Source organism: Ruditapes philippinarum, unplaced genomic scaffold, assembly GCF_026571515.1.
Source record: "Ruditapes philippinarum isolate M1 unplaced genomic scaffold, ASM2657151v2 ctg7_1_1_1_1, whole genome shotgun sequence".
Lineage (NCBI taxonomy): Eukaryota > Metazoa > Mollusca > Bivalvia > Venerida > Veneridae > Ruditapes > Ruditapes philippinarum.
Genome location: NW_026856668.1, coordinates 320,490 through 332,516, shown reverse-complemented (window position 1 = coordinate 332,516; position 12,027 = coordinate 320,490). Strand labels below are relative to the sequence as shown.

Sequence of the window (12,027 nt, the reverse complement as noted above, 5' to 3'; positions counted from 1 at the left end):
ACTTTACAAAAAACTTTAACCAAAATTACTAAGTTAAAAAGGGGCATAATTCTGTCAATATTGTAGGCAGAGTTATCCAACTTGTCAATCTGATGTACCTTGTTACTGTAAATAAGTATTGTAAGTTTCAATTGAATATCTCAAGTAATAATTGAGATATTTGACTTTACAAAAAACTTTAACCAACGCAGACGCCGACGCGGACGCTGACGCCGGGGCGACTACAATAGCTCTCATATTCTTCGAATAGTCGAGCTAAAAATGTTTGTGGTTTCACTCATATTTGCCTGAAATAATACACAGGTGTGGCAGCACATGAGGTATCTCTCCATCAGTAAAGCTGGTAATTTGTCATAACCTCAATATGACAAAAACAAAATGTTATATACTGGGAATGAATTGAAAGCACAAATTGTAACAATAAGAACAAAATCAGTTCAGTTCATGTTTATTGTCATATATCTAACAGAAATAACAGAATAGGCACCTGTCGATTCAGGGAAACCCTGACAATATTGTTTTAATCATGCAATCATCTGTTTCAGAGAAATACACTCCTCAATTTCTGGAAAGCAGACGGTATTGAAGCTGTTTTGTATGGAGTGATGCCGCTTACATCATTGATCGTATCCTGAAGAATAAAATGTAGGTAAACATTTACATATTTTCTGGAAATTGCATAATATTATGTATTGAATAAATTATTCATATTAATTAATGTATATCATTTATGCGCCCTAACATCTTAACCCTTTGGGATAATAGCTGTAAAATTTTCACTTTTGATATATAAACTCCGCGATAAAAGCCACGTATTGCGGGGACAGTCAGATGCTAAAACTTGCCACTTAATGCTCTCGCACTTAACATATCCACCGCTATTATGGTGAAATAACAAATGGTAAAAACTTAGTTCTCCCGCTATCTAAGGCTGTACAAGTAAAAGGCTGTAAAGCTGTGTTACAAATGACTAGTGAATTACCGTTATAATTTAAGAAGTAAAAATTTTAGTATTCGATTATTTCAGAAATTTGTTTGCTCGTTCAATGTCGCAAGGCAACTTATGTCATGCACTGGCATTTCAATGCCCGCAGTCGTACATATTGCAATGAAAGGGAATACCTCTGCTATTTTGATAGCTTTCCGACAATGTTGTACTGAAACCGCCGGTTGTTTATTATTTCCAAATGCTATGACAATCTGAAATTTTAAAGTTGTGAGTTAAAAGTTTCAAGAGTTTTTTTTTTGACTTTGAATTATATACATGTATCTTTTTTATTGATAAAGAAAATCGAAAAGTCATTCAGTTTTGCAATTTTTCCGACATAGTTACGCTTTCACGTCTTGTAACTGGCTAAAGTTCTTCTTTGAGGTCTTGATGTCATGCGTTTATGTAAGCAAAAACATGATGACTTGGAAGACCAATAAGTCATACAATTGCAAGATTTTATGACGTAAAACATACACAAAAATTTTTAACATAATTTCGGAATCGGAAATGACCTATGGGCACCTCATTAAATTATTTTGTGGTATTGAATTTGCCTCTCCCTATCCTCCAACTGAAGTGCAACATATTCGAATAATCGTAAACACATTTTTTCAACTATTTGACTGAACTACTAGTATGCCCTCAATATCAGCACAATGAAGAGCAAAATATTAAAAGATTAGTCAAAATGCAATTTGATTTATAACATTTTTGAACTCACTTACTTTGAAAGCACAACTAATACTAAGAAACGATAAAATAATTTCGTTATAAAACATCCATCACAAGAATGTACGAAAACAAAATCAAAGATTAATAACAAACAATTTACAAAACATAATTGAAATATACCACTTCTGATATTTTGACATTGACAATTTAATCGGTACCAATCTTTAACTTTATTTCTCGGAAAGGTACTGTTTACCACCAATAAAACAAAGTGAAACAAACAGTTGTTTAAATGTAAATTTATAAAAGAGCTAGTGAACAAGCCCTTATCAGCTATGAAATAAGATTTAAACAAGGATATTTGCGAAATCGAAGGATTGAAATTGTTGCAGAAGTCTTGGATAACTCAAAACCCTGTCAGAATTGACTGACTTAAAAGTTGACCGTGTGCATGCCAGGTATCAACACAATAAATGGAGGCTTGATAGGGAAAGTAAAAACACTGCATTTAATCTTCACATGATAATTATCAAGTCCTTTTACTTGTTTTTCATATCTTTCAAGAAAGGATAACAACTTTAAGACTTATCATGGACTGGCTCTTTATAGTATATTTGTAAAACACATTTAAATACGTCAGTTATAATGGTAAGAATAAAATCAACAGGAACAGCCTGCACATATGCATTCTTTTTTCCCCCGCCCGAAATTAGAGAAGTAGTCACAGAGGAAACGACAGGAAGAAAGTCACTTTATTTTTGTACAGACACTAGGTTCCCTATTGGTAAAATCTGTTTTACTACAAATCTAATCATTACCCCTTGTTCCCGGCGACTAATGGCTTTATGCAAAGCTGCAGCAATAGATGGGCTGCTTCTGACTATCACTTCAAATACCCCCATTTCTCCGGTCGATACATTCCCATCATTTATCTGGTCCTTTCCTACTGGCAGTACACTTAGATGCACAACATGCCCAAGGGCTGTCGATAGCTGGCAGTTGGAAGGTTTTATGCCACTGTTGTCCGATACAGTCTTACCAAAAAGAGCTTCTAGAACTCTATGAGCTACAGAAATGCAAAATAATTACAAAAGTACACAATGATGTCAACTTTAACAACGTTTGTGTCAACAACTTTTGCTATTCAATTTGTAATAAAAAATGCTTTCAATGGTATAATTACTAGATAGTACAGAAAACTAATAAGCACACTGGAAAATCCACAGATATCGCACCACAACCTTTCTCCTTTTATTCAAGATTTTGTTCATCACTAATTTATCAAGGAAACTTTAGTTGAAATGCCTTGACAACATACTGGTATTCGCAAAAATCTATCCCTCAGACTATTAAGTACTTTGCACATCTAGTGCATGCTTTTCAAACAACATCCCAATAGTTGTCATAAAAAACAACACAATAGTTATCATAAAAACAACACTTTATTTACCTTTATCATGTCCGTCCTTTTCATCTTCCAGTTTAGGTAAATGAAGAACATTTTTTGTGCTTACAGTTATATCCTCATCACCTTGAACATTATAATAAAAAGTTATATTTTAGTACATACAATTGTTTTGGTGGAAAAGTTGTGGCCTTCGATAAAATAAAAACAATAAAGGTTGTGCCCTTCGATAAAAAAAAGAAGAGGGCCATAATGGCCCTGCGTCGCTCACCAGAAACAACTGTTTTTTCAGTAAAAGATAAAAGACTACCTAAGAATGCTACAGACAAAGTTTGGTGATCATCCATCAATAAGTTCTGTAGAAGCAGACGTTTAAAGGTATTTCTGTTTTTAGCTTTAGCGGCCCCTAAAAGCGGCCAATCAAATTAATATGAGCGAACTTGATAAAAGACTACATAACAATGCTACAGACAAAATTTGGTGACCATCCATCAATTAGTTCTGTTGTAGGAGACGTTTCAAGGTATTTCTTTTTTTTAGCTTTAGCGGCCCATAAAAGGCGCCAATCAAATATGAGCAAACTTGATAAAAGACTACCTAAGAATGCTTCAGACAAAATTTGGTGATCATCCATCAATTATTTCAGTAGGAGATGATGTTCAAAGGCTTTTCTACTTTTAGCTTTAGCGGCCCATAAAAGGGGCCATCATATTAATATGAGCAAACTTGATTAAAAAGACTACCTACGAATGTTACGGACAAAGTTTGGTGATCATCCATCAGTTATTTCAGTAGGAGATGATGTTCAAAGGTTTTTCTATTTTTAGCTTTAGCTTTTTTGATAAAGGACTATCTAAGAATGCTACAGACAAAGTTTAGTGATCTACAGACAAAGTTTAGTGAACATTCATCAATTATTTCAGGAGACGATGGTCAAAGGTTTTTCTATTTTTTAGCTTTAGCGGCCCCTAAAAGGAGCCAAACAAATTATAATGAGCAAACTTGATAAGACTACGTAAGAATGCTACAGGCAAAGTTTGGTGATCATACATCAATTATGTCAGTAGGAAATGATGTTCAAAGGTTTTTCTATTTTTAGCTTTAGCAGCCCCTAAAAGGGGCCAATCAAATTTATATGAGCAAACTTGATAAAATACTACATAAGAATGCTACAGACCAAATTAGGTGACCATCCATCAATTAGTTCTGTTGTAGGAGACGTTTAAAGATGTTTCTATTTTTAGCTTTAGCAGCCCCTAAAAAGGGCCAATAAAATTAACATAAGCAAACTTGATAAAAGACTACCTAAGAATGCTACAGAAAAAGTCTGGTGATCATCCATCAATTATTTCAGTAGGAGATGATGTTCAAAGGTTTTTATTTTTAGCTTCAGCGGCCCCTAAAAGGGGCCAATCAAATTAATATAAGCAAAATTGATAAAAGACTACCTAAGAATGCTACAGACAAAGTATGGTGATCATCAATCCATTAGTTCTATAGAAGAAGATGTCTAAAGGTTTTTCTATTTTAAGCTCTAGAGATCCCCAAAAGGGGCCAATCAAATTAAAAAGAGCAAAATTTTGGTGATAATCCATCATTTAATTTAGAAGTAGAAGATGTTTAAAGGGTTTTCTATTTTTAGCTCTGTTGACCCCTCAAAGGGGCCAATTGAAATGGCACGAGCAAATTTAAGTGTGACTATCACAAGGATGCTACAGACAAAATTTGAGGTAAATTTGCCCAGCAGTTTCAGAGAAGAAGATGATTGTTGACGCATGGTGACGGACGACGGAGCATCCCCCTTTGATACTAAAAGCTCTGACCTTGAACCTTCAGTTCTGGTGACATTGTTTCCTTCCATTGAATTCTAACCGTGTTGCTGACAAGTCTTTAATGTAAATTACAATCCCGCCATTTAATCATCTTTCACCAATAATGATATGCATATAATTTTGTAGCTTCACAGGAGTCCTTAACACCGACATTTATATGCGATATAAGTCGCGACTGTTCATTCTATAGGGAAAATGCCAGTTTGTATTGAATATTAATTTATCAGATATAAAATATATGCAATTTTGATAAGGCCTTAGGGGATCCTCCACATTGAATATTTGTCAGATTATCACCGAATCTTACCTTAAACAACTCATTTCCTTATCAATCTAAATCGATAAAGAATGCCTTCAAGTACATATCAAGATAATTTTAAATACACCCCTCAGTACAAGTATATCAACATTTTACGATTTTAAAAATGTCGAATTTAATCTTAATCTAAATTCAAATTATCTGAAAGATAAAGAAAATGTATGAATATTACTAATATTTGAATGGACTATGTTCTCGTGTACAAGGTAAGCTTCATATGATATATATATTTACATGTAATAACGATTTACGCAGAATCGTTTTGACGATGTAATACAACCAGTTGCATAAAATCCTTATCAATAAATATTTGAGAGTGAAGATAAGCATTGACATTCCTATTCTTTTGGCATCTCGCATATCAGAGTATAGTTCTTTGTAAAATATGACCCTCAGTTAATTAGGAATTTAGGCAGATCTTTTAACCATTAAATAATAGCTGAAATTTGGATCGCATGCATGCAAGAAAAGTGGTTTTAATTTTTATAATGGAATAAATGTAGCAACTTTTAAGTATGTGACCGTTATCTTGACCATGAAGTACATACAGTAAGAGATCTTTAACGATATATTTCTTGAAAAATATGTTAGACCAAATCAGGTCTGTTTTCTACCTAATACAAAAGCACAAATCAGGATATGGGTTTTGAATAAGCTACATGTAGACGAATCGCAATACAGTTAAATATGATTTTCCAAAATAATTCAAAATACACAAAATTAATTCTTTATAAAAAGTGACACCATGACCGAAAGGTTAACGAGTCGGACTAGTGATGTGCCCACGTGAGCTAAAAATAAATCTTTCTGGTTAACCCATTACTGCAATGAGCATTTTGTGAAAAATGGCTGTTTTCATGGATAAGTCTCCCGTTACAAGTTCAAATTGCTATGAAACTATAAAAAGTTCTTCAATTCTAATCAAACTTGGCACAAATGTTGACTGGACCATTGCCTTTGTAAAAACATGCTCAGTCTTTAATTTCCTGTTACCATGGCAACGAGGGGACATCTCAAAATTGCCAAAAATCACTATTTTGCCTTGATTATTTTCCATCAAAATTGATTTCAAAGTGCTGCACTTCTCAATGGAGTCAAAGGCTTTTGAGCGTCGGTTACACGTTCCCTTATGATCGACCTGGGGTCATTTTTAGCCTCTCACAAGTCCAAACTTTTTTTTGGCGATGAGGGGGACTGCCGCCCCCTTTAAACCCCCAAACAGAAGGGGGCACATCCCCCTTCTGGCATTCCCCTGATGTACCTTTTGGATCGGGGATGGCGCCGAAAAAGTGCTCACTTTTTTATCAACATTTCTCAAACAAAAACATGTGTCGGGGACCAAACAGGACATTTTTTCACTATTTGAGGCCTAAAAGAGTGTGTGTGTGTGTGTGGGGGGGGGGGGGGGTCGAAAATGCGTTGTTTCGCGTATATATGATGTAAAAGGTTAAAATGAACTAAAGCTATCACTTATGATGATCCATACTGTACTCCCACCAGCAACCTTGACTTTTTGAAAAATGAGTGGTATGACTTAACCTATAATTTATGTTTAATCTGTGTACCAAATATATTACAATTAATTGCCTTTAATTGCCTGTCTTCAAGAAACCATTTTTCTATTATGAGTAACAGTGACCTTAAATCTAGGGGGTCCAACAACAATACCAACATAGGTCTATTCATAAGCTTGCTAAATACCAAGTTAGATTACAATATCTCATTGCTAACTCTAGTTATCATATGGAAACCATTTTTCTATTTTTAGCATTAGTGTCCTTGACCCCAGGGGATCTAAAAGCAATAACAACCGGGGTTTTCATATAAGCTTGCTATATACCAAGTTTGATTACAGTATCTCATTCCTAACTTTAGTAATTGTTCGAAAACCATTTTAAACCAGGTTTCCGAAGGAAAACACTGGTTATTAGATTGAGGTATGTCGGCGGCGGGCGGGCTGGAGGACGGGCAGGCGGGCGTTAACAATTCTTCTGTGCGCAACTCCTACATTTCTCAAGGGATTTTGACCAAACTTTCACAAAGCTTTGTCATCAAGTGCCCTGGCGCATACTGTCGGAGTTTTGTGATTGGATAATTTTTAAACCTAATTATGGCCCTTTGTTTTTTCCCTTATTAACCAGGTTTTCAATTTTGAAAATCCTGGTTATTAGATTGGGGTATGGCGGGCGGATGGGCGGATGGGCGGGCGGGCGTCAAACGAAATTGTGTCCGCTCTGTAACTCTTCAACCCTTTGAAGAATTTTGATGAAACTTCAGACAAATGTTTACCACATCAAGATGACGTGCAGAACGCATGTTCCGCATGGCTGGCTCCAAGGTCAAGGTCACAGTGACATTAACATTGAAAATCCTGTCCGCTCTGTAACTCTTCAACCCTTTGAAGAATTTTGATGAAACTTCAGACAAATGTTTACCACATCAAGATGACGTGCAGAACGCATGTTCCGCATGGCTGGCTCCAAGGTCAAGGTCACAGTGACATTAACATTGAAAATCCTGTTTACATGATTTTAACTTGATTTGGCAGTCAAAGGTCATATCATCTTTGGAGGTAATTTAAAAAAGATATGATATATTATTTCATGTCTACTTTGTAACTTGTTTTTCATTATACAGAATTATCAATATAATTATAGTGAACAAATTCTTCTGTGCTGAACTCGTCCTACATTTCTCAACGGATTTTGTTCAAACTTTCACAGAAGCTTTGTCACCAAGCACCCTGGCACATATTGTCGGGGTTTTTGATTGGATAATTTTTGACCTAATTATGGCCCTTTGTTTTTTTTCCTTATACAGAATATATAGTGAACACTTCTTCAGTGGCAATTCCTCCTACATTATTCATGTTTTACATTGCACATAGTTACATTGTTTGTTGCTTGTATTTGTATTTCAAATACAACATATTTATCTACAATGGTGATAATTGAAAACCTGGTTTCATGGCATTGCCATGTTTCTTGTATAGAATATATAGTGAACAATTTCTTCTGTGCGCAACTTCTCCTACAATTTTTTAGGGAGTTTGTTCAAACTTTCACAGAAGCTTTGTCATCAAGTGAGCTGATGCATTTTGTCTGGGTTTTGTGATTGGATTATTTTTTACCTTATTATGGCCCTTTGTTTTTTTTCTTCATAAAATGTAATTATTAGTGTTATATACTCTTTAAATCACAACTAAAACATTTAACAAAGCTTTAACAGAAACTATCTAGTTTGTTGCACGCCTGCCAGCTCATCTGCCTACTTTTGGGTCCTTTGAAGTCAAGGTTACTGTTGCTAAAAATCCAGGCAATTCACTGTAACTAAAGAAGTGATCCCTATATGTCGCCACTACTCCGTAGAGGCGACACAAAAATAGGTTTCCAGTCAATAACAAGAGTTTGGAGTAAGATATTTTTTATGAAATTTAGTGTCTAGCAAGTTTTAATAAAGACCTCACTAGGGATGGCTTTAGGGCCCCATAGGGTCAAGGTTACTGTTACTAAAAAGAAAAGAAAATTCATTATTAAGATTTACATTGCACATAGTAACATTGTTTGTTGCTTGTATTTGTATTTCAACAACAACAGATTAATCTACAATGGTGATAACTGAAAACCTGGTTTCGTTTCGTGGCATTGCCATGTTTCTTGTTCTATTTTAAGAAATGGTGACCTTGACTCCAGGAGATCCAAAAGCAATACCAACCAAGGTCTCTTGCTTAATACAAAATTAGCTTACGATATCTCATTCCTAACTCAAGTTATTGTCAGTAGACAATTTTTAGTAGCAGTGACCTCGAACGTGACCTCATGGGGTCCAAATTCAAAAGGGGTTTCCATATAAGGTTGCTATATACATGTATTAAGTTTGATGACAATACCTCATTGACGATTCAAAACTCTATTTATTGTCCAAATGGAACTGGGATTTCCACATAAGGTTGCCATAAACCAAGTTTAATTACAATATCATTGATGATTCAAACTTCTATTCATTGTCCGGAACCATGAAGTAGACCGACAGACCAACCTATCGACAGACAAGCTGACTCCTATATACCTCCCTAAACTTTGTTTGTAGAGGTATAAAAATGTAAATGAAGATAAAAGGAAACAAAAAGTCATTTGCATACACACCTTCATTATTTGCTGTTGACAATTTTAGCCTCTCCATTCGATTCTTCGTCTGTTCTGTCATCATTGTATTTGAAATGGATGCATATTTTGCAATACATTCATTGACATTCTCTGATACAGGTGTCAAACAGTCTATTATATCAATAACTTTTTCGTATATTGGAATACTTATATGTTGTATACCACTACATTCTCCATCTTCAAGCTGTTGCTTACCACCCTTTTCTAATGCAAGAACTGCTTTAACAACAAGTTTACATATTGACAATATTTGTTTGAAAGTTATTTGGATTGGAACACTCACTTTCTCATTTTCTTTCCATTCTTTATCAATTTTAACAGATGCATTCAAGATGTTATCATTGCTAGTTAAGGTAACTACTGATACAATAATTGTCCAATCTAATGAAGGTATCACCGACATCTGATTGACTATCTCAGCAGTCATTTCAATGATTTCCTTATCTTTAGCAACTTGTGTTCTTGGCAAAAGAACAACAGAAAATGGTGACTTGGTAGACACGTTTCTAAATACATCCAATTGCCCTCTATTATTACATGACATCCCTTTTGTCAGATTGACATAACAGGTATTAACGTATGACGCTATGCCAAGCTGCTGAATGTTTCTTTCTTGGACTTTGTTCTGATTCTTTAAGTGCTGTCTTTTTTTACCTATGTCATCAATTGATGTCAGAATATTTTTCAAATTACCATGAGGTGTGCTTTGATTGTCACAATGATTATCTAACAGTTTTGATGATTTGATTGCCTTAACATGCCCATTCTGACAAGTACAGTAAAATGTACATGGGGATGCTGAAATGTTCAATGAAAGTAAAAAATCATAACATGTAAGCCAGATAAATATAAGCAAACTTACTAAATATCTGCAGCCTAAATTTAAAGATTTAAACAAGTTGAATGAAGGATATGCAGAAATGCCAATTTATCGCTTTTACAAATAATTAATTGACACATAATATAGTCAGAGACCTTTTTACTTGTCCTTAAATTGGAAACTAACAAAAGAAAACAGGCAAAATTTCACAAAAACTATAGCAAATTCCTTTTTTACAGATCATCATTTCACTATACTACCATATGCCAGCAATGTTATTAAACATAACATGATTAGACAATAGTATGGCAATGGCTGTTCAATTTATTCCTCAATGTAAATTTGTTTGAATAACCAATACTATTGTACCAATTACCAAAGACACCTACTCATGAAACTTGTCTGAAACATGTTTCATATTAATTATCCTTCCGATACTGACCCTATGTTTGCAGAAATTTAATACCAACATTTACCTTTTATAATAAAACAAGAGCCACCACAAGCCAGAGTGGCACTTGACTATTTTTTATTACCAAATGCAAAAAGAATGATAGAAGCCTTTTATGGTGAATGTCTTCAGCCTAATGTCATGTAATAATATAATATGTAAGATAAGTCCTGAATCTTGTTTCTGGAGTATAAAACAAATACATTTATAAATAACAAAGTTACAGCAAGTCAAATTTTTATAAATTCAATCAAGTATAATTTTGATGGTCATGAATTATCAGACTGGCTAAAGAATCTAACCAAACTATCAAATCATTATTACCTTGTGACTCCACATATCCATCTGAAGATACTGCATGAATAACAGCCACACTGTCATTACTGACTAACTTTGTATCCGATATCTGAAGCTGTCCATTCCTAGCCAAACCGTTGCTGTTCCTATCTGCTGGTATCTCAACTATACTTTCAAATATTGCACATCCATTAGTATTATATATCTTATTGTGAAATGATTGAACACTAAGCACAGGGCTACAAATGGATACTTCAGAGATGATATATTCTGTTTTACCATCCTCACTCCAGAATATTACCACTTGACCATCACATCCGCATATACACAAGGCATTCTTACAGTGTTCATTAGTAGGTCGGTCATCTTCTAGTACTGTTAAAGTAGTGATTGCTACAACATTGGCGGACATACAGCATAAAATACTCCATGTATTCCTGTAACTTTCGGTACTAGAAACTAACGAGTTATCTGGACTTGAAACAAAAGATGATAATGGAATATAACATACTGTTCCATCTATTTTACTGACCATCAACACTGGAGAACTAAGAAGAGCTGTTTCTTCACCAAACAATTGCTTGAATAAAGTTACATCTATAATAACCACATCTGAATAAAATGTGTCTTTCCCATCCATGCAATCACGAGTAATAATATTTATCAGACCAGATGCTAGACAGATATCTTTTTCACCATGGCCAGAGCTTTTTGGAAGTATAGCTATGCCTTCTGCAGTATTTGTATTACATTGTTTTCTAAACAGAGACAATGTGTAAAACACAGAGTCCTCTGTTATAGCAATGATATGACTAGAGCAAACACATAGCGCTACAGGGTACTGAAGTTTTCTAATGATAATGTCTGAATCATTCAGAACATAGACTGGCTGTGTTGACATGTGCAGTTGAAACACATCATCCAAATCTTCAGGCCCAAGGAGATCCGAAAATATCTCTGACTGTTTATCCTCAGGTGGGCATTTGTGCCTGAAACACATATAGTACATAAGAGACCAAAGACTATTACCATGCTAGATAACTAAAGTGGGAATGTTTAGCCTTGAACACATCT

General features: G+C 34.7%; 1 protein-coding gene across 2 annotated transcripts in view; it reads right to left on the bottom strand.

Moving 5' to 3' along the window:
- Window positions 1-436: 436 nt before the first annotated feature.
- The window catches only part of LOC132747257 (uncharacterized), a 33,202-nt gene continuing 21,611 nt past the window's right edge, over window positions 437-12,027 (bottom strand). Inside the window, exons 3-8 of one of the 2 annotated variants that reach the window (XM_060736583.1) lie at window positions 10,981-11,942; window positions 9,365-10,183; window positions 3,114-3,194; window positions 2,482-2,729; window positions 1,123-1,200; window positions 437-631 (exon numbers count right to left, since the gene is read on the bottom strand). In XM_060736583.1, the coding sequence (XP_060592566.1) occupies window positions 542-631; window positions 1,123-1,200; window positions 2,482-2,729; window positions 3,114-3,194; window positions 9,365-10,183; window positions 10,981-11,942 (2,278 nt within the window). In that variant the 3' untranslated portion in view covers window positions 437-541. The remainder of the gene's footprint in view (window positions 632-1,122; window positions 1,201-2,481; window positions 2,730-3,113; window positions 3,195-9,364; window positions 10,184-10,980; window positions 11,943-12,027) is intronic. The other variant, XM_060736585.1, reaches the window with a different exon arrangement.